This window comes from Chiloscyllium plagiosum, unplaced genomic scaffold (genome assembly GCF_037043375.1).
Source record: "Chiloscyllium plagiosum isolate Xiang-an unplaced genomic scaffold, Cpla_swu_hap1 HiC_scaffold_8, whole genome shotgun sequence".
In the NCBI taxonomy this organism is placed as follows: domain Eukaryota; kingdom Metazoa; phylum Chordata; class Chondrichthyes; order Orectolobiformes; family Hemiscylliidae; genus Chiloscyllium; species Chiloscyllium plagiosum.
Window position 1 is genome coordinate 100,220,441 of NW_028270146.1, and position 21,330 is coordinate 100,241,770.

The 21,330-nt window shown below is 45.7% G+C and overlaps 1 protein-coding gene across 2 annotated transcripts in view; it reads right to left on the reverse strand.

Annotated features, from left to right (window-relative positions):
• The window catches only part of LOC122553871 (1-phosphatidylinositol 4,5-bisphosphate phosphodiesterase beta-2-like), a 145,704-nt gene that overhangs the window by 10,683 nt on the left and 113,691 nt on the right, over positions 1-21,330 (reverse strand). For both annotated transcript variants that reach the window (XM_043698321.2, XM_043698320.2), the window contains 9 exons: positions 20,421-20,520; positions 16,214-16,318; positions 15,375-15,463; positions 12,710-12,776; positions 11,088-11,138; positions 9,295-9,493; positions 7,737-7,923; positions 6,499-6,575; positions 1,992-2,087 (listed from right to left, as the gene is read on the reverse strand). In XM_043698321.2, coding sequence (XP_043554256.1) covers positions 1,992-2,087; positions 6,499-6,575; positions 7,737-7,923; positions 9,295-9,493; positions 11,088-11,138; positions 12,710-12,776; positions 15,375-15,463; positions 16,214-16,318; positions 20,421-20,520 — 971 coding nt within the window. The remainder of the gene's footprint in view (positions 1-1,991; positions 2,088-6,498; positions 6,576-7,736; positions 7,924-9,294; positions 9,494-11,087; positions 11,139-12,709; positions 12,777-15,374; positions 15,464-16,213; positions 16,319-20,420; positions 20,521-21,330) is intronic.

Here is a 21,330-nt window from a genome sequence, read left to right on the forward strand (position 1 = left end):
CTCTCCCATACTGACTTGAATAGCATCCTGCTTCATGGTACTATGGTCAGTCTGCTCATCTGCAGGACAGTCCTTGGGATAGTCCAGGCAAAAAGTTCTGCCGAAGTGAAGAGATGTTACTGCCTCCAGGAACAAAGTGCCCAGGTGATTTCTCCTGCCCCCTACCTACTGCTCATCAACTCTGAGTTGAAGGTGGTCAAGCTGCAGCTACATGTTGGTCGTCTGGGACAGCAATGCATTCCATAGTCACAGCTCCTCCATTCAGTAAGATCATAGAATCCCTACAGTGTGTAAGCAGGCCATTTGGTCCATCAGATCCACACCGACCCTCGAAAGAGCACTTCACCCAGACGCAGCCCTCTACCCTATCCTTGTAACTCTGCATATCCCATGGCTAATCCACCTAGCCTGCATGTCTTTGGATTGTGGGAAGAAACTGGAGCAGCTGGAGGAAATCCACATAGACATAGGGAGAATGTGCAAATTCCACACAGAAATCGCCCGAGTGTGGAATCACACTCAGGTCCCTGGTTCTGTGAGGCAACAGCCGTAACCACTGATCCACCAGGCCACACCACAACAGCTCCATCTTCTTGCACTATCCCGAAATTCTCTCACGTCTACAATAACTATCAACCTCTTCCATGAATATACTCAATGAGTGAGTATCACTACTCCCTGAGGTAGATTCACAACCCTGTGAGAGGAGGAACTTCCCCCATCTCAGTCCTAGGTTTCATTCTGAGACTGTGCTTCCTGGTTGTAAATTTCCAAGCCAGAGGAATCATGTCCCCTTACTGTAGGACAGGGCTTCCCCCAGTGAGGACAGGACCCCAAACTATCCCAACAGCTACATTTTTGGTGTTGAAAAATCCGAGGCCAGAACAAGCGCCAATGGATTTCCAGCCACTTTACAATGGCCTTAAACCCACTCTAACAGGCCATTGCCCTTGCAGCTCTCACGGAGAGGTCTGAGTCTCAAAATGGGGCTCTCAGTGGGAAACAGTTTGGGAAACATTGTTGTATGGGTGGGTGGGCCCACCGTCCACCATGAAGCTCACTCAGCCGATGGGAGAACTTTAAAGAGAGTTCTTGAAATATGGAAAATAGGAACAGGAGTAGACCATTCAGCCCTTCGAGCCTGCTCCACTATTCAATAATGATCACGGCTAATCATCCAACTCCGTTCCCTATTCCAACTTTCCCTTTAATTCCTTTTCCCCGAAGAACTATATCTGACTCCTTCTTAAAAACATTCAATGTTTTCTGTGGTAGTGAACTCCACAGGCTCACCACTCACTGGGTAAAGAAATCTCTCCTCATCTCAGTCCGAAATGCCCTCCCCCTTATCTTAGACTATGACCCTTGGCTCTGGCCTTGCCAGTCATCAGGAACATCCTTCCTGTGTTTATCCTGTCTAGTTCTGTTAGACTTTTATAGCTTTCTATGAGATTCTTCTAAACTTTAACAAATACAATCCTAACTGATCTAGCCTCTCTTCCAGGAATCAGTCTGGTATACCTTTGCTGCACACCCTCCTTAGCCAAAACATCCTTCCTCAGATAAGGAGATCAAAACTACACACAGTATTCCAGGTTTCTTGACAACAGACTTGGCAATGGCTCCTCATATTCTGATAACTCACACTCATCTCCCTTCACTCTCTGTCTCCACCGCTGACACAGACACATGCGGATCTAATCATTGGTGTGTTTTTGTGCGGTTTTCCCAGGTACCCAAAGGGGGTGTGACATCTCACTGCACTCAGTTCCCCTGAAGACTAGCTCTGGGCTCATACCATGGCACCAGCAATGTTGAGTAATGGCGGATACTGGTTACTTAGACCTTTTGAACTGAATATTCCCTAACGCTGCTGTGTTACTGCAGGAGTGGTTTGCAGGACAGGTTGATCACACTGTTACCCAGTGATTAAGGGGTTACTTCTAAAGCTGTTTATCATCGCAGAGCAAGGGCAGGTGCTGATTACTCACTTCTCCTGGATACTCTTATCCACTGTGCTCTTCAGCATGTTCTCAATCTTCTCCTGTCGCTTCAGCTCAATCTTTTTCTTCATTTCTTTCATTTCACTAAAAGGAAAGGTTCGTTTATGGTGAATAGCTTCAGGGATCTCTTGGAATGTCAAAGACTGAGCAGTACGGTTAAACGGGTGGGCTGGCCTTCTCCAGTGACACTTACTGTTATTACCCAATGGGTTAGTTCACCATAAATCAAAGCCAGTTATCCTTCCAAGAGCAAAGAGAATGCAATATGAGAGAAGTAAGAAGTACCCAGAATTTGTAGAGGCAGACTTTGGGGGCAGATGGGGGAGTGATGAGTAGTTATTTACATCATTGTAGAATGGATTTTGAGGAAAGAAAAGAGGGTATAAATTGCATAAAGTCAGGCTTCTGAAGGGGTTCGTGTTACATTGGCTCCAACCCATTGACTAAGGTAACACACAGTCTTTGGGTGGGGGTGAGGAATTTCCACATGAGCTTTCACAGGGAACAGATTTGTACCAGCTCCCTAAGGTTCTAACCAATTGTACTTAAAGATCTCATGCAATTAACCACCTTGCTATCTCAGGACAGTGGCTTTTCCGTAAACACTCTACAGAGTCATAGAGTTATAGAGATGAACAGTACGGAAACAGACTCTTCGGTCCAACCCGTCCATGCCGACCAGATATCCCAACCCAATCTAGTCCCACATGCCAGCACCCGGCCCATATACCTCCAAACCCTTCCTATTCATATACCCATCCAAATGCCTCTTAAATGTTGCAATTGTATCAGCCTCCACCACTTCCTCTGGCAGCTCATTCCATATACAAACCACCCTCTGTGTGCAAAAAGTTGCCCCCTTAGATCTCTTTTAAATCTTTCCCCTCTGCCCTAAGCCAATGCCCTCTGGTTCTGGACTCCCCCGCCCCAGGGAAAAGACTTTGTCTCTTTATCCTATCTATGCCCCTCAAAATCTTATAAACCTCTATAAGGTCATCCCTCAGCCTCCAATGCTCCAGGGAAAACAGCACTAACCTATTCAACCTCTCCCTATACCTCAAATCCTCCAACCCTGACAACATCCTTGTAAATCTTTTCTGAACGCTTTCAAGTTTCACAACATCTTTCCGATAGGAAGGAGACCAGAATTGCACGCAACATTCCAACACTGGCCTAACCAATGTCACATACAGCTGCAACATGACCTCCCAACTCCTGTACTCAATGCTCTGACCAATAAAGGAGAGCATACCAAACGCCTTCTTCAGGGTCCTTGATCGCTAATCATTAGATAGACCCAAGACAAAGGAGGATTGGGTAGCAGTGAACATAAAGACATAAGAACTAGAAGCAGGAGTAGGCCATCTGGCCCATCAAGTCTCCTCCATCATTCAATAAGATCATGGCTGATCTTTTCATGGATTCAGCTTCACTTAGCCACCTGCTCACCATAACTCTTAATTATTTTACCGTTCAAAAATCTATCTTTGCCTTAAAAACATAAAACAAGGTAGCCTCAACAGCTTCACTGGGCAGAGAATTCAACAGATTCACAATCGTTTGAGTGAAGGAGTTCCTCCTCAATTCAGTCCTAAATCTGCTTACCCTTATTTTGAGGTTATGCCCCATAGTTCTAATCTCACCTTCCAGTGGAAATGTCCCTACTTCTGCCTTATCTATTCCCTTCATAATTTTATATGTTTCTATAAGATCTCCCCATATCTTCTAAATTCCAGTGAGTACAATCCCAGTCTACTCAATCACTCCTCATTAGGCAACCTTCTCAATTCCAGAATCCATCTCGTGAACCTTTTCTGTACCGCCTCCAATGCCAGTATAGCCTTTCCCAAGTAAGGAGACCAAAACTGTACACATTTGGTATGCTTTCCTTTAATTGTCAGAGCATTGAGTATCGAACTTTGGAGGTCATATTGTGGATGTACAGGACGTTGGTTAGGCCACTTTTGGAAAATTGCGTGCAGTTTTTGACTCCTTCCTATCAGAAGGATGTTGTGAAACTTGAAAGAAAAGACTTACAAGGATGTTGCCAGGGTTGGAGGGATTTGAGCTATAGGGAGAGGTTGAATAGGCTGGTGCTGTTTTTCCTGGAGCGTCTGAGGCTGAGGGATGACCTTCTAGAGGTTTATATAATCATGAAGGGCATGGATAGGAAAAATCGACAAAGTCTTTTTCCTGGAGTGGGGGAGTCCAGAAAGAGAGGGCATCGGTTTAGGGTGAGAGGAGAACGATATAAGAGTGACCTAAGGGTCAATGTTTTCACGCAGGGGGTGGTGAGTGTATGAAATGAGCTGCCAGAGGAAGTGGTGGAGGCTGGTACAATTACAACATTTAAAAGACATCTGGATGGGTATATGAATAAGTTAGGAATGTTCTCCTTTGGGACAAAAAGGCTGAGAGAAGGTCTGATAAAAGGTTTTCAAAGTCATGAAGGGGCAGCACAGTTGCTCAGTGGTTAGCACTGCTTCCATACAGCGCCAGGGGCCTGGGTTCGATTCCAGCCTTGGGTAACTGTCTGTGTGGACTTTGTACATTCTGCACGTGACTACATGGGTTTCCTGTGGGTGCTCTGGTTTTCCCCAACAGTCCAAAGGTGGTTTAGAGCTGGGATATGCAGGGTTACAACAATAGGTAGGGGAATGGGTCTGGGTGGGATGCTCGTCAGAGGGTCAGTGGGCCGAATGGCCTACTTCAATGCTGTAGGGATTGTATGATTCTAATGAACAGACTGGATGGAATAGTTAGGGAGAAACCCTTCTTGCTGATAAAACAGGAACAAGAATAAGAGGGCACAGAGTTAAAGTGATCTACAAAAGTAGCAGGATTTTTCATCCAGTGGGTAGTTAGGGTGTGGAATGCATTGACTGGTAAGGTAGTGGAGGCAGTTTCAATTGAGGCATTCAAGACGATGATTATTTGGATAAAAATATTGTGCAGGGGTATGGGGAGAAAAAGCAAAAGATTGGCATTGGCATTAACACTGGCTTAAATGGCATGATGGCCTCCTGCACTATAAGAATTGTGTGATTCAGTACCACCTGAGCAAAATGCTGCAACCTGGAGGAATCAATGCTGTATAGCGCAGGAGTCAGACCAATGACTCACAACTCACCCATTCCAAGGTCCATCAACTGCTGGGCATGCACATTCAGCTAGCACTGAGAATAGTGTCTTAATTCAGACCTGGGGCATGGCAACACTAGAATTAGAATCCCTACAATGTGGAAAGAGGCCCTTCGGCCCAACAAGTCCACATTGACCTTCCGAAGAGTCACCCACCCAGACCCATTCCCTTGTCCTATATTTGCCCCTGACTAATGCAACTAACCGACATATCAATGAACATTATGAGCAATTTAGCTAACCTGCGCAATTTTGGATTGTGGGAGGAAACCAGAGCACCCGGAGGAAACCCACACAGACACGGAGAGAATGTGCAAACTCCGCACAGACAGTCGTCCAAGACTGAAATCAAACCAGGGTCCCTGGTGCTGTGAGGCAGCTGTGCTAACCACTGAGCCACCGTGCCACCCCATAGCAAGGCCAGTCTTCACTGACCACCCTGACTGCCCTTTTCCAAATGGTCCAGTGAACTGTGCTGCTGGGAACGGGAGTCACATCTGGACCAGACCAGGTAAGGCTGGTGCATGTCCTTACCTGATAAGGACAGCCCGTCCAGATAGGAGGTTTTTTCCCCACAATAACCAGGGTAACTTCATTGCTGAGATCACCTTTGCCATTACAGATTTATTTAAAAAACTGAATTTAAAGTTCTGCAGCTGCTGCCATGGGATTTGATTCCTGCTTCTGAAGCTTTAGTCTAGGCCTCTGTATCACAGGTCCAGTGTCACCAACACAAAGCTGTACCGTCCCCCATCATCATGAACACTGGGGTAGACTTGGAACCTGAATGAGAATGAAGTGGAATAGCAGTAGATTTCAAGCCAGGTGGAGCCCAGTATAAATGAGGAGTGAGACAGGATCAGCTTCGACCTAACTGAGTGATAAATATCATTCGGCTGTCCCTCCGAGTTTCTCTTGCCACGTGGACTGAACAGGCCCTCCCCAAAGCAGCCATGCTGCCCCTGTCAGCATTCTGGAACATCAGGGTCTGTCCCTGATGGGAGAGAGACAGAGAGAAAACCCATGTAGCTTGGATTCAGCGGTCATGGGATTGACAGCGGAGACCATTTCAGAGACCCTGGCCAATGCAAAGCAGTGACTGCAGAAGGAACAAGAGAAGGGGGAAAGATGAACTGTACTGCAGTAAAATCTTGCATCATATTCAGTGTTTCAAGATAGCACAGGAGGGTCATGACACTTTGCATACAACACGTGAGAAAACAGTCTTCACCATAATTTTATACACATGATAATAAATCTAAATCTAATCTAATCTAATCCCCTGTCCCTGCTGGAAGTCTTGGCATTTTTTTGGTGAACGTGAACCCAGGTTTTTTCAATGAGAATTCCTCACCTTTCATAGGACTCCTTTAAACTCTTCAGGGTTGCTGCTTGTTTCTCCTTCGCTATTTCCAGCAGTTTGGACACTTGCTGCAGTTTTAAAGATACAACCATGTGTTAGATTGTACAGAATTTGCAAGTGATTACAGTTTGTTTCCCATAATAGCTCTTCACTGTTGTGCACAGCGATTAGCAGCTAATGGGGGGGGGGGGGGCGGGGAGGAGCTCCTTCAAGGGAGGCATCCTTGGAAGAGGATTCGCAGTAAGGTTAAAATTGACCAGGCAGAAGTGGGTACTGCAGATGCTGGAGATTAGTCAAGATTAGAGTGGTGCTGGAAAAACACAGCAGGTCAGGCCGCATCTGAGGAACAGGAAAAATCAATGTTTCAGGCAAAAGCCCTTCATCAGGAATCCTCGGCTGCTGCCTGACCTGCTGTGCTTTTCCAGCACCACTCTAATCTTGACTCTAATCTGCAGTACCCACTGCTGCCTAGCTGATGTAAGGATATACTGGACTCCAATGCTACACCTCCACTGCTGATGGAAGGATATACTGGACTCCAATTACAGAGGAGTTTAAAAACACACAACACTGGGTTATGGTCCAACAGGTTTATTTGGAAGCAGTAGCTTTCGGAGCGCTGCTCTTTGATCAGGTGATGGAGCGGCACTGTTGGAGTATAACCTGGTGTATGTGATTTTTAACTTTGTCCACCCCAGTCCAACATCGGCACCTCCAAGTCACGACTACAGAGGACACCTCTCTTCTCTTTGCTTACCCTGCTCCTCCCAGGGATGAGCTCAGCTGGTACTGGGGAAGATATTGCCAGGGTAAAGGGCAGGACTGGCAATGCTTGTCGAGATCCTCAGGGGTCTAGACAGGTCTACCCAGCAGACAGGAGCTGCAGATAGTGAGAATGTGTTACAGTAAATCCCAAAAGCCCAGGAGAGTGAAAGCATGTGTTACAGTAAATCCACACTGCCCAGCAGCATGTGAGAATATGATACAGTAACATCCCATAGCCCAGCAGTGACAGAATGTGTTACAGTAAATTTCCACAGCCCAGCAGAGTGAGAGCATGTGTTACAGTAACACCCTATAGCCCAGCAGATTGAGAGAATATGTTACAGTAAATTCCCACAGCCTAGCCGAGTGAGAAAGTGTATAACATTAACACTCCATAGCCCAGCAGAGTGTGAGAACGAACAATTGTATCTCCACACTGTGATGGTATTAACACAGTACTGTACCTCAGAGACATGTTGTTCTTTTCTGTTCTTGATAAGTTCGTACTGCTCTCCATGCACTCGTTGTAAATCTGTCTGCAGCTTATCTCTGAGCTCACTGACTCGGTCAGTTACTGACCCACTGCATTGCATGCTGGTCACACTCGGATATTCCCCACAGAGCATACTATCCTGGATGTTGCCAAGACTCCTGGAACAGCAAAAGACCCACATCACTCAACAGCCTCTGTGCTTAGTTTGGGAACACTTTAACAAATCTGAACCAAACTTCAAACCACCAAACATGTGAATATAAATCACAAATATCAAGGCAAGATCAGATCCAGTGAGAGGATGGGGTACAGTGTGTGAGAGACGGTGGGGATTGGATGGGGTACAGTATATTTGAGGGTGTGGAGTTGGATGGGGTACAGTATGTGAGAAAGGGTGGGGAGTTGAATGGGGTACAATGTGTGTGAGGGTGGGGAGTTGAATGGGGTACAATGTGTGTGAGGGTGGGGAGTTGGATGGGGTACAGTGTGTGTGAGGGTGGGGAGTTGGATGGGGTACAATGTGTGTGAGGGTGGGGAGTTGGATGGGGTACAGTGTGTGTGAGGGTGGGGAGTTGGATGGGGTACAGTGTGTGTGAGTCATGATTTGGAGATGCCAGTGTTGGACTGGGGTGTACAAAGTTAAAAATCACACAACACCAGATTATAGTCCAACAGGTTTAATACGAAGCACTAGCTTTCGGAGCACTGCTCCTTCAGGTGGTTGTAACACAACCACATGATGAAGGAGCAGCACTCCAAAAGCTAGTGCTTCCAAATAAACCTGTTGGTCTATAAACCGGTGTTGTGTGATTTTTAACTAAGTGTGTGTAAGAGTGGGGATTGAATGGGGTATGGTGAGGATGGGGAGTGAGATGGGATACAGTATGTGAGAAAGGGTAGTGAGTTGGATGGGGCACAAGTGTGTCTGTGGGTGGGGAGTTGGTTGGGGCACAGTGTGTCTGAGAGGGTGGGGATCGGATGGGGTACAGTGTGTGTGTGGGTGGGAATTGGATGGGGTACAGTGTGAGAGTGTGGGGATCAGATGGGGTACAGTGTGAGAGGGTGGGGATCAGATGGGGTACAGTGTGAAGGGTGGGGATTGGATGGGGTACAGTGTGTGTGAGGGTGGGGTTTGGATTGGGGTACAGTGTGTCTGAGAGGGTGGGGTACAGTGTGTGTGAGGGTGGGGATCGGATTGGGGTACAGTGTGTGTGAGGGTGGGGTTTGGATTGGGGTACAGTGTGTGTGAGGGTGGGGATCGGATTGGGTACAGTGTGTGTGAGGGTGGGGTTTGGATTGGGGTACAGTGTGTGTGAGGGTGGGGATCGGATTGGGTACAGTGTGTGTGAGGGTGGGGATGGATGGGGTACAGTGTGTGTGAGGGTGGGGTTTGGATTGGGGTACAGTGTGTGTGAGGGGGTGGGGATCGGATGGGATACAGTGTGTGTGAGGATGGGGATGGATGGGGTTCAGTGTATGATAGAGGGTGGGGAGTTGGATATATTACGTTGAAGTGTTTCTATGTTTACCATTTCTTCTTGTGTCCTTTGCTATTGCCAGAATTTTTCCGGCGAAGCTCTGTGAAGCTGCTGGAATATTTCTGTATCAGATCATCTTTTTTCTTCTGTGTCTTCCGCTCAAGTTCTTTTATCTCCTTCTCCTGTTTCTTCTGCACTTTGAGAAAGGCTTTCTGCATCTTTAGCTCATCGATAGTCAGAGCCTCTATCTCTGCAACAAGGAGATCCTGTCAATACACGGGACGACACAGAAACCCCAGCAGCAGGTCCATAGGGTGAGTGTGTGCAGAGAATGCACTGCAGAGTGAGACGGGAGGAGCTATTCTGATCACTCAGCCTGGTCTCGGAACAGAATCTGAGAAGTCAATGAGATACAGGGTGGTGGTGAGGGTAGGGAGTTGGATGGGGTAGAATCCGAGAGAGCTGGAGATCAGGGTCAAAAAGTGTGGTGTGTGTGTGTGAGTGAGTGAGAGAAAGCGATTAGATTACTTACAGTGTGGAAACAGGCCTTTCAGCCCAACAAGTCCACACCGACCCTCCGAAGAACAACCCACCCAGACCCATTCCCCTACACCGAACACTACAATCAATTTAGCATAGTCAATTAACCTAACCTGCACATTTTTGGATTGTGGAAGGAAACCGGAGTACCCAGAAGAAACCCACACAGACACGGGGAGAATGTGCAAACTCCAAACAGATAGTTGCCTGAGGCGGGAATTGAACCTGGGTCTCTGGCGCTGTGAGGCGGCAGTGCTAACCACTGTGCCACCCACAGGGCGAGTGTTTGCAGAGAATGCACTGCAGAGTGGGGAGTTGGACGTGATACAGTGTGTGAGAGACTGTGTGGGGAATTGGATGGGGTACAGTGTGAGGAGTTCTATGGGGTATGAAAGAGTGTAGAGATTTGGATATATGTTCCAGTATATATCTTGTGGATAAATAGTTTGTGATATGTATCATGCGCTATACTTGTTCTGGACATATGCTGTGGATTTTTGTTGGAATGTGAATGGGAGGTTGTGATTTTTCGTTTATTTGGTGCAGTTTGATCATTTTGAAGCATTAACTGCTACCTCTGACCTTTCATGCTCTCTATCTGCTGCACAAACCAATTAAAACACTCAATCTGGCAGATGCTTCATGTCTTCCAGAACCTTCTGCCACACTACATAAATGAATTAAATTCATTGCAGGCTGAAAAAAACTGCTGGATGCTCTGTGGGCTGAATTTAGCCCTTTCAAACTAGTGGGTCCGAGTCAAAGTTAAAGATACAAAAAATCTTCATCAGGAACCCTAGCCCCCTCAAACTTACTTTTGGTGGGGAGAGTAAGTGCAATCTCAGGGGTCAGGTCAGTCATTGTAATCTTTTAATTATGCTATTTACAATCAATTTATCGTTAATAAATGTCATGCTGACCGATTTCCCTTGGCTCAGAAAACCTAGCTGTTAAAAATAGGTGAGAAGGCTAGAAGCATGAACCTTTACAGCACTGTTTGTGGGTCCAGAACAGCAAAAATGTTGTAAATCCTGCCATGATCGACTTCCCAAGTCTCTACTTCTTTTCCACTCTTCTGCCTCTCCACCCGACTACCAGTTCCCCCACCACCACTCCAAATGCTCTCTCCTTGCCTCCCTACCTGCAATGTGTTTTACTGTGGTATTTCCCCCTCTGACCAACAGGGGGCAAGCTGCCCCAAAACCAACACAAGTCACTCTTGAGAATTTGAGTTTCTTGACCACAACCCCTGCAAATCCCTCACCCACCCTCACTCACACAGAGCCCCTTAGATGCCATGTTACCTGCAATGTCCTTGGAAGATTCCTCAGTTCCAGTACATAGAATGCTGGGAGCTGGAAGAAATGCAGATAAATCTGGTTACTGTGATCTCAATCCCTCTCTATGTCACCGTCTCCCCAGCTTCCAGTATTTGTCTCTCTGACTGAGCAGAGTCATTTGGACAACACCAGAGTGTGGTCTTGCTCGTAATTTGTTGAATATTTCTGAGCCAGTAATGTTGCTGACTCGGTTGGAATGGACAGTTCTGAGGAACGGTTCCTGAACCCGAAACGTTAACTCTAATTTCTCACTAGAGCTGCTATGTTTTGTTATGAAAAGGAGATTGTTGCTTCTCTGCCCTCCCTGTTGACTCCCTCGGCTCCCTGCCTGCTAGCTCCCTTAGTTCCTGGCCTCCTCTATCAGCCGGTTCTATCCTGCCACCCAGCTTCAACTTGCTATCCAACAGCGTCAACTATCATTCAGGGAATCACACTCCTGTCTCTGAGTCAGGAGGCTATGGTTTCAAATCCTGCTCCAAAGTCTTGAAACCAAAACCAAGGGGAATGGTCCACTGTTGCACCAAGGAAGTGTGACATTGGTGGAGGCGCTATCTTTCAGGGGAGGTCTTAAGCAAAGACTCTGTCTGCTCCCTCAGCTGAATGACGAAGATCGCACGGCACTGTTAGAAAAAGAACAGCAGGCAATCTGATTATTATCAGGTGGCTGGCTGTGGGATCTCTCTGTGCACAATCTGTCTGTTTCCATAAATTACAACAGTGACTGACTTTTGGAAAGTGCTTTTCACCGGCTGCGAGACATCCTGAGGCTGCACGAATTCCTTCCTGAGACAGCCTCGAACCGTTTCTTTCTGACCTGTTACCTCACCAGGGTTTGGAGACACTGTCCTTCCCCTCCTCCTAACAGGAAACCAGCTCCCCAGCACTCATCTCCACAACTCCATTACACCTATATATCCTCAATTAATGGGTTCGTTCTAAAAGATTCCCTCAGTTCAGTGCATGCAGGTGGGAGAGAGGAGAGGGAGGCAGGCTGGGATGGATGGCAACTGCTGTGCCCAGGATCATAAGAAACTACAGAGAGTTGTGAACATAACCCAGTCCATCATGCAAGCCTACCTTTCATTCATTGACTCTTCTACATCTACACTTCTCTCTGCCTCAGGAAGGCACCAATATCAAAGACCCCTCCCACCCCGGTTATAATCTCTTCCAATCTCTTCCGTCGGGCTGAAGATACAAAAGCTTATACACATGTACAAACATATTCAAGAACAGCTTCTTCCCCACTGTTATTAGACTTCTGAATGGACCTCTTAAGTTTGAAATTTAGTACTGATCTCACTCTTTGTGCACCTTCTCTGCAGCGGTAACATTGTATTCCTCACTCTGTTTTATTACCCTAATGCACTTTGTATGGTATGACCTGCCTGTACTGCACACAACACAAAACTTATCACTGTACCTAGGTATATGTGACAATAATAAATCAAATGAAATCAAAAGGCAGCAGAGAAGGGGGGTGGATTCCAAATTCTGGATTGTCCCAGCTTATTCCCTCAGACACAACAGAGCTACTCTCCCGAGATTAATATCAGATAATTAAAGGTTGATGGTTATCAATTTACTGCCTGGCCCATTAGTGTCTGGTGCTCCATTGCTGCCGTCCGGCGTTTGTGTATTGTCTGTGACAACCTACAAAGAATAGACAAGAGAGATTTCAGTCTCATGTAACCCAGTGTCAACAACATTAAGCTCCCTCAAGCACCTTGCACCAGAATACATGGAAATTATTCACGTATTAAGGGAATCTGTATGTTACAACCCAACATTAGTGGCACCTGTATATTGTTTGGAGAAATATAGTTGTGCAAACTGCAGTAGCTGGCTTGCCATGTTCATGTGACTTCTGCCTATGCTGCAACTTGCTTTCGCTTTTCAGAACCAGCTATTGAGGAAGGGCTCTTTTGGTCCAGTGGTAGTGTCAAGGAGACCCAGGTTCAAATCTCACCCACCCCCATAGGGATGTTGTAAAGTCTCTGAACAGATTGATTAGAAACTATCTAAAATAGAATTGAACCCACAGTCCACAGTTTTGATGCACTGGCTGAGTCAGAATCGCTGTGCAGTTTCCATTCCCTGCTGCTGTGGAAATGAAAGACAGAAATTGAATGGTGTTTCATTCTCAGAGGCTGTATATTAAAGTCTGCTAATACAATTATCAATATATTACAATATTAAAGGCATTAATGTTACTGAGAGAGGAGTGAATTTTATGGCATTCTTCATTAGCTCATTTTTGTTATATCATATTAGAACAGGATTAATGTCTTGCTCCCTAGCCATGTTTTCTGACCAGTGAATACCCATCCCAGACACAACACACTCATTCCCATATGTCACCTGCCCAAAGATAACACCCTCATTAGCAAATCGTCACTCCCTGTTTCCCCTATTATTTACCTACATCCAACTGTTTCCCAGTTTAGGAGAAAGTGAGGACTGCAGATGCTGGCGATCAGAGTCGAGAAGCAGGAAAATCAGCGTTTCAGGATGATGAAGGGCTTATGCCCGAAACGTCGATTCTCCTGCTCCTCGGATGCTGTCTGACCTGCTGTGCATTCTCAGCACCACATGCTCGACTGTTCCCCAGTTTATATTTGTTTGTGGGATGTAGGTGTCACTGGCTAGGCCAGTATGTATTGCCCATCCCCAGTTGCCCCTTGAGAAAATGGTGGTGAGCTGTCTTCTTGAACCAGTACAGTCTTTGGGGTTTAGGGTTTATGCTATTAAGGAGGAGGTTCCAGGATTTTGACCTAGTGACATTGAAGGAACGGCAAATTATTTTCAAGTCAGGATGGTGAGTGGTTTGGAGGAAAACTTGCGGGGGGTGGTGTTGCCATGTATCTGCAGTCCTTATCTTTCTAGATAGTAAGCGTTGTGGGTTTCAAAGGAACTGTCTAAGGAGTTTCAGTGAATTTCTGTGGTGCCTCTTGTAGTTGATACAGACTGCTGTTACTGAGCGTCAGTGGTGGAGGGTGTAGATGTTAAAGGTGGATGGGGTGCCAATCAAGCAGGCTGCTTTGTCCTGGATGGTGTAGAATTTCCCAGTGTTACTGGAGCCAGGTGACTTCATCCAGGCAAGAATCCCCAAACTCTGCCCTGCTGTGAAGCCACTGTATTTATATGGCAAGTCCAGTTCAGTTTCTGATCAATGGTAACCCCCAGTAATTTGATAGCGGGGGACTCATTGATTATAATGCCATTGAATGTGAAGAGGTGGTGGTTAGATTCTCTCTTGCTGGAGATAGTCATTGCTGGCACTTTGGTGGTGAGAATGTTATTTGCCATTTCACAACCAGGATTTAATGCAAATGGGCACAAAATGCTTCAGAATTATCCAACTCATTTCTCATTGTTAGCCCTATTTGTCCTCATCTTTCATCAATTTTCATTGCCTGTCACTCTTAATCCTCACCACTCACCATTACTTCTACCAACCCCCATCTCATTATTTCCACCATTATCCCCTTTTCTCAACGTTTTATCAAAACCTCTATTAACTATGTCCCTACCTCCCAACATCGCCACTTTCTTATGCTCATCTCTCACCATTACAATGTTAGCCCACCTTAGTATTACCCCAATACTTGTCTGTCACTGTCACCTCCAATATGCCCCTGTCTCAACTTCAGCCCATTATCTCCATTTCTCACCATTACCCCATTTCTCATCATTATCCTTACTACTTCTATCTCTCACCGTTAAACCTACTACCCCAATCTCTCACCATTACCTCTATCAACTCTGTCTCACACCATTACCCCAGTATCTAACTGCAACCCTATTACTGCTGTCTCTCACCATTAACCCTAATACCTGTGTCTCACTGTTACCCCATTACACTTTTATCTTGATACTAGTCTTTCACCATTATCCCATTACCCCAATACAACTATTACCCCAATCTCTCACTGGTACCTCTATTAATGCCATTTCTCATTATTACCATTTTTCAGTATCGCCCCATTATCCCCCATCTCTCACTGTTACCCCTATGCCCCATCTCTCACTGTTACCCCGTGTCTCATCATTATCCCTAGTAGCCCCATTTCTCTATGTTATCCTATTACCCCTACCTCTCACTAATAATCCCATCTCCCAACCTTACACCTATTATCCCCCTCCACCATCATTACCCCTAGTACTCCCATCTCCCACCATTACTCGTATTGACCCCATTTCTCAGCTCTAACCCACCCCCTCACCCTCTGATCCTTTGCTGTTCACTACCTGATCACATGACACTGTTTCCTCCTGTTTGGATGGCGTGTTCATGGAGCCGACAAATTCTATTGGGTCAATCAAAGCTTTTGTTAAATCTGCAAAGAGAAGCAGAGTGTCAGCTGTTTCATCCTGGGATGGACAATTTGGAGACAATTCCATTCAAGAGCATCCTTTAACGTATACCCTCATAGTATCTGAACTCCAAAATCATAATCTCCATACCCCTCCCATCCATTCAGGATTGGACAGGCTCAAAACACTCCCAGGATGGGGACAGCATGTGATTGGGTACAGGGTAAAACTCTCTCTACACTATCCCCATCAAATACTCCCAGGACAGGGACAGCATGTGGTTAGATATACAGAAAATCTCCCTCTACACCATCCCCATCAAACACTCCCAGGACAAGCACAACACAGGGTTAGATACAGAGTAAATCTCCTTCCAGACTGTCCCCATCAAACACTCCCAGGACAGGGACAGCACGGGGTTAGATACAGAGTAAATCTCTGTCTACACTGTCCCCATCAAATACTCCCAGATCAGGGACAGCACGGGATTAGATACAGAGTAAATCTCCATCTACACTGTCCCCATTAAACACTCCCAGGATAGAGAGAGCACTGGCTTAGATACAGAGTAAAGCTCCCTCTCCACTGTCCGCATCAAACATTCCCAGGATAGAGAGAGCACGGGGTTAGATACAGAGTAAAGCTCCATCTCCACTGTCCCCATCAAACACTTCTAGGACAGGGACAGCATGAGGTTCGACAGGGATTGGAACCTCGGTATGTTGAATTAATGGGGAGGAGAATTACGTTCAATGTGTGATGTTTAATTATACCTGCCCAAGTGTCAGGCACAAAGTCCTTCACTTCGATATGGACAAACAGAGCTGGCATGGTGAGTGGCTGGTTCGTCTCACTCCGAAGATTAATATGACGATATCCTGTAGCATAATAAGGCATATATCAATCAGGACAGGAATACAGAACTAAGTATGACCTTGAGGAGTGGCAGTAAGGGATCAGAGAGGAGGGAGTTAGATGAATAAGATAGCAATATAGACTCATCAACACAGGAGGAAGCTATTCAGCCAATCATGTCCACTCCAGTCAACAAAGGTCTGATTATACTCATTCCAGCTTCTAGCTTTTTGTCCATAGCCCAGGATTTATGGCAATGCAAGTGAATGTTAAATACTGCTTAAATGACTGGGCCACCCTTTCGGTACAGAGTTCCAGATACCCACCACCCTTTGGATGTTAAGATTTCTCCTCAACTCTCCTCTTACCTTAAATCTATACCTCTGGTTGTTACTCCTCTACTAATAGTGTATTTCTGCCTTCCTATCTATGCCTGTCATAATCATATTCACTTCTATCAAGCCACCTCTCAACCCTAAGGACAACACCCCAGCCTATCAAATCTTTCTTCATAGCTCAGACCCTCCAGGCCAGGAATTATCCTGGTAAACTTGTCACTGCTGTGTCCTCCTAACCAATCTGTTGATACCCTCCTGCAGTTTCTGGCTATCCTCCTCATTGTTTGCAGCTCGCCCAATTTTATGTCATTCTCAAACTTCTTGCTCACACCTCCACATATCAGAACAAATCATTAATGTTTACTGAAAACAGAAAGGACCCCAGCTCTGAGTTCTGACGAACCCCACTGGAAACACTCTCATCACAGAAACATCCCTCTACCATCACCCTCTGCTTCTCACGTCTCAGACCATTTTGGATTCAAGGAATTACTTTGCCTTGGATCCCATGGCCTCTTACTTTCATGACCAGTCTCTCAGCTTATAAAAGTCTTGCTAAAGTTCACGCAGACTACATTAAATGCATTACCCTCATCAACACTCCTTGTTAGCTCCTCAAAAAAGTGATCAAATTTGTCAAACACATCCCTCCCTAAAGAAATTCATACTGACTGTCCACAAACTTGATTGAGTTTTTTGAAGAAGTAACAAAGAGGGCAGAGCAGTAGATGTGATCCATATGGACTTCAGTAAGGCATTTAACAAGATTTCTCATGGGACACTGGTTAGCAAAGTTGGATCTCATGAAGTACAGCAAGAACTAGCAATTTGCATACAGAACTGGCTTGAAGTTGGAAGACAGAGGGTGGTAGTGGACGTTTGTTTTTCAGTCTGGAGGCCTGTGACCAGTGGAATGCCATAAGGATCGGTGCTGGGTCCACTCCTTGTTGTCATTTATATAAATGATTTGGATGTAAGCATAAGAGGCATAGTTAGTAAGTTTGCAGATTACATCAAAATTGGAGGTGTAGTGGACAGCGAAGAAAGTTACCTCAGAATACAACAGGGATCTTGATCAGGTGGGCCAATGGGCTGAGGAGTGGCAAATGGAGTTTAATTTAGATAAATGTGAGCTGCTGCATTTTGGAAAGGCAAATCAAGGCAGAACGTACACGCTTAGTGGTAAGGTCCTGGGGAGTGATGCTGAACAAAGTGATCTTGAGTGCAGGTTCATAGCTCCTTGAAAGTGGAGTTGCAGGTAGATAGGATAGTGAAGAAGGTGTTTGGTATGCTTTCCTTTATTGGTCAGAGCATTGAGTACAGGAGTTGGGAGGTCATGTTGCATCTGTACAGGACATTGGTTAGGGCACTTTTGGAATACTGTATGCAATTCTGGTCTCCTTCCTATTGGATGGATGATGTGAAATTTGAAAGGGTTCAGAAAAGATTGACAAGGATGTTGCCAGAGTTGGAGCAGAGGCTGAGGGCTGACCTCAGATGTTTATAAAATCATGAGGGGCATGGATAGGGTAAGTGACAAAGTCTTTTTGGGCCGGGGGGGGGGGGGGGGGGGGGAAATGGTGTGGTGGAGAATCCAGAACTAGAGGGCATAGGTTTAGGGTGAGAGAAGAAAAATTTGAAAGGGACCTAAGGGCCAACGTATTCACACTGAGGGTGGTGTGTGTATGGAATGAGCTGCCAGAGGAAGTGGTTGAGGCTGCTACAATTACAACATTTAAAAGGTATCTGGATGGATATATGAAGAGGAAGGGTTTAGAGGGATAGGGCCAAGTGCTGGCAAATGGGACTAGATTAGATTAGGTTTTCTGGTCGGCATGAACGAGTTCCTTCAGAGGTTTTTCCAATAGCGTCTTCCCCACTGAGGTTATTGACTGGCCTGAAGTTTCCTGATCTATCCCTTCCTATCTGTTTTAACATTGCAACAATGTTAGCAGTCCTCCAGTCCTCTGGTACCTCACTTGGGGCCAGAGAGGATTTGGAAGTTGCTGCCACGTCTCCTGATATCTCCTCCACTGCCTCCTTCAACAGCCTTTGGTCTCATTTATGCTGTGGATTTATCCACTTCTAAGGCTGCTAAACTGGCCAGGACCACCTCTCTCTGTGATAATTTCTTCCAATATTTCACAGTCCTCCCTCCCCCTGCACCCCCCGCTCCCCCGATGTCTATAACTGAGTCATCCTTTTCCATTGTGAAGACTGACACAAAGTATTTATTGGCCATACCTGTAACTTCCAGCTCCATACACAGATTTCTTCTATCATCTTGAATGTGACCGACCCGTTCCTGCATTACTCTCTTGCTTTTTATATTTTTTATTCTCCCCACTCCAGCCCCACATGCTTTCTACAAAGAACAAAGAAAATTTACAGCACAGGAACAGGCCCTTCGGCCCTCCAAGCCTGAGCCGATCCAAATCCACTGTCTAAACTTGTTGCCCATTTCCTAAGCATCTGTATCTCTCTGCTTCCCAATTACTCATGCATCTGTCCTGACACATCTTAAATGAATCTAACATGCCTGCCTCTACTACCATGCTGGCAACACACTCCAGGCACCTACCACCCTCTGTGTAAACTAAATTCTCATTCATTAGCTGTCCTAATTTCCTTTTTAAGATCCCCCTCTTTACTACATATCCTCCTCCAAGAACCCTGCCACATTGAACCATCTGCATCTGCCATAAGCCTATTTTTCTTTTCTTAAACTTGATCTTTGTCCTTTGGTATCCAGCATTCACAGCACTCACCCCGTCTCCTTACGGGAACTGTGCTCTTTGCTATTTCCTTGACAGCCTGCCACCACTCTGACACAGTTTTATCTGCCAGCAGCTGTTTCCAGTCCACTTGCGCCAAATTGTATCTTAGCTTGAAATTGACCTGTTTGTGGTAAAGGGGTGGGAGTGTGTCCCTGTAATGTCTTTCAGGTGCATGGGTATAGTCCCTAAAAAGTTGTGTGCATGTGTTACATCTCAGGAATATGGTTAGAGAATTTGGAATTTGTCGATGTAACGTAGTTTGGGGATGTGGGATATATCCATTATGTCCATTCCAATACTTTGTGATAGGTTGAGGTAACATCATTCAGGAGTGTAGAATATGTCAGTTTAATGTGGTTGCTCAGTGTGGGATATGTTGATGTAATGTGATCGCTCAGTGTGGGATATGTTAGTGTAATGTGGTTCCAGAGTGTGGGGTATGTCAGTGTAAAGTGGTTTTGGAGTGCGGGATTAGATCAGATTCCCTACAGTATGGAAACGGGCCCTTCGGCCCAAAAAGTACAAACTGACCCTCCAAAGAGTAACCCAACCAGACCTATATTTACCTCTGACTAATGCACCTAACACTATGGGCAATTTAGCATGGCCAATTCACCTGACCTGCACATCTTTGGATTGTGGGAGGAAACCTACGCAGATACGGGGAGAACGTGCTAACTCCATACAGACAGTCGCCCGAGGTGGAATCAGACCCAGGTCCCTGGTGCTGCGAGGCAGCAGCACTAACCACTGAGCAACCATTCCGCCCTTTATGTCAGTGTAATGTGGTTCCGCAGTGTGGGACATGTCAGTGTAATGTGGTTCCGCAGTGTGGGACATGTCAGTGTAATGTGGTTCCGCAGTGTGGGCTATGTCAGTGTAATGTGGTTCCGGGGTGTGAGATATATCAATGTAATGTGGTTAATGAGACTTGTCCGTATAGTGCTCTGACAGGAAGGAGATTTGACGGCCCCTCACTACATTGTGGGAGGCAGCAGTGCCTAGGTTACCTGTTTGGAGAGCAGGAACTGGAAGTATCCTGTGTCCAACAAATTTTCCGTTATCTTCAAATGTGGCGATTCTTACATAAGCCATCTCCGGGACAAGGATCTGCAAATCAGGAATGAACGAAATAAATAGCCAGGTGGATATGCGAAATGACTTTGGCACTGTGGTACAGGAAGCCTTTGAAGTTGGAGCAGCAACAAGGAATGCAGTGGTTGTACCAGATAGTGTTACTGAGGGGGATGATATTACATGCAAATGGTATACTGTAACTAATTCAAAACTAAATAATGGCGCAAGGAATAAAATGTGGAAAGCTGTGCTATAACAAAGAGAGGAAAATAGTCGTATGGGAAATGTGTGTCAGAGAATGGCAGGAATGGACAAAGAGAAAAAAAGGCTTAGGAATACACCAACAGTCAAGACTAGATATTTGAAAGATAACAAAATGACTAAACTAAAGGCACTGTATCTGAATGCATGTGTGTTTTTGTGCTCCAGAGACTGTAAATGGTGAATTAATAATGAATAATAAGCAGACAGTGGATGAAATGCACAAGAACTTACTTCCGTCTTCACTACAAAGGATACCAGAAACATTCGAGCAAGAGCTGTAAATCAGCAAGTGGAAGGGAGAGAGAGGAACTTGGTGAAATTACTATCACTAGGGAGGCAGTGATGAGCAAACTGATGGAGCTACATGCTCTTGGGTCCTGGGATTCGATGGACTGCATCCCAGAGCTGGAAATGAGGCCGTCGATTCATTGGTGCTAATTTTCCAAACTTTTCTAGATTCAGGAAATTTTCCAACTGTCTGAGAAATAGCAAATATAACCACTGTTCAAGAAGGGAGGTGGGGAGGCAGGAAACAGGCAACAATAGGCCAGGTTGCTTGACAACTTTTATGGGGAACGT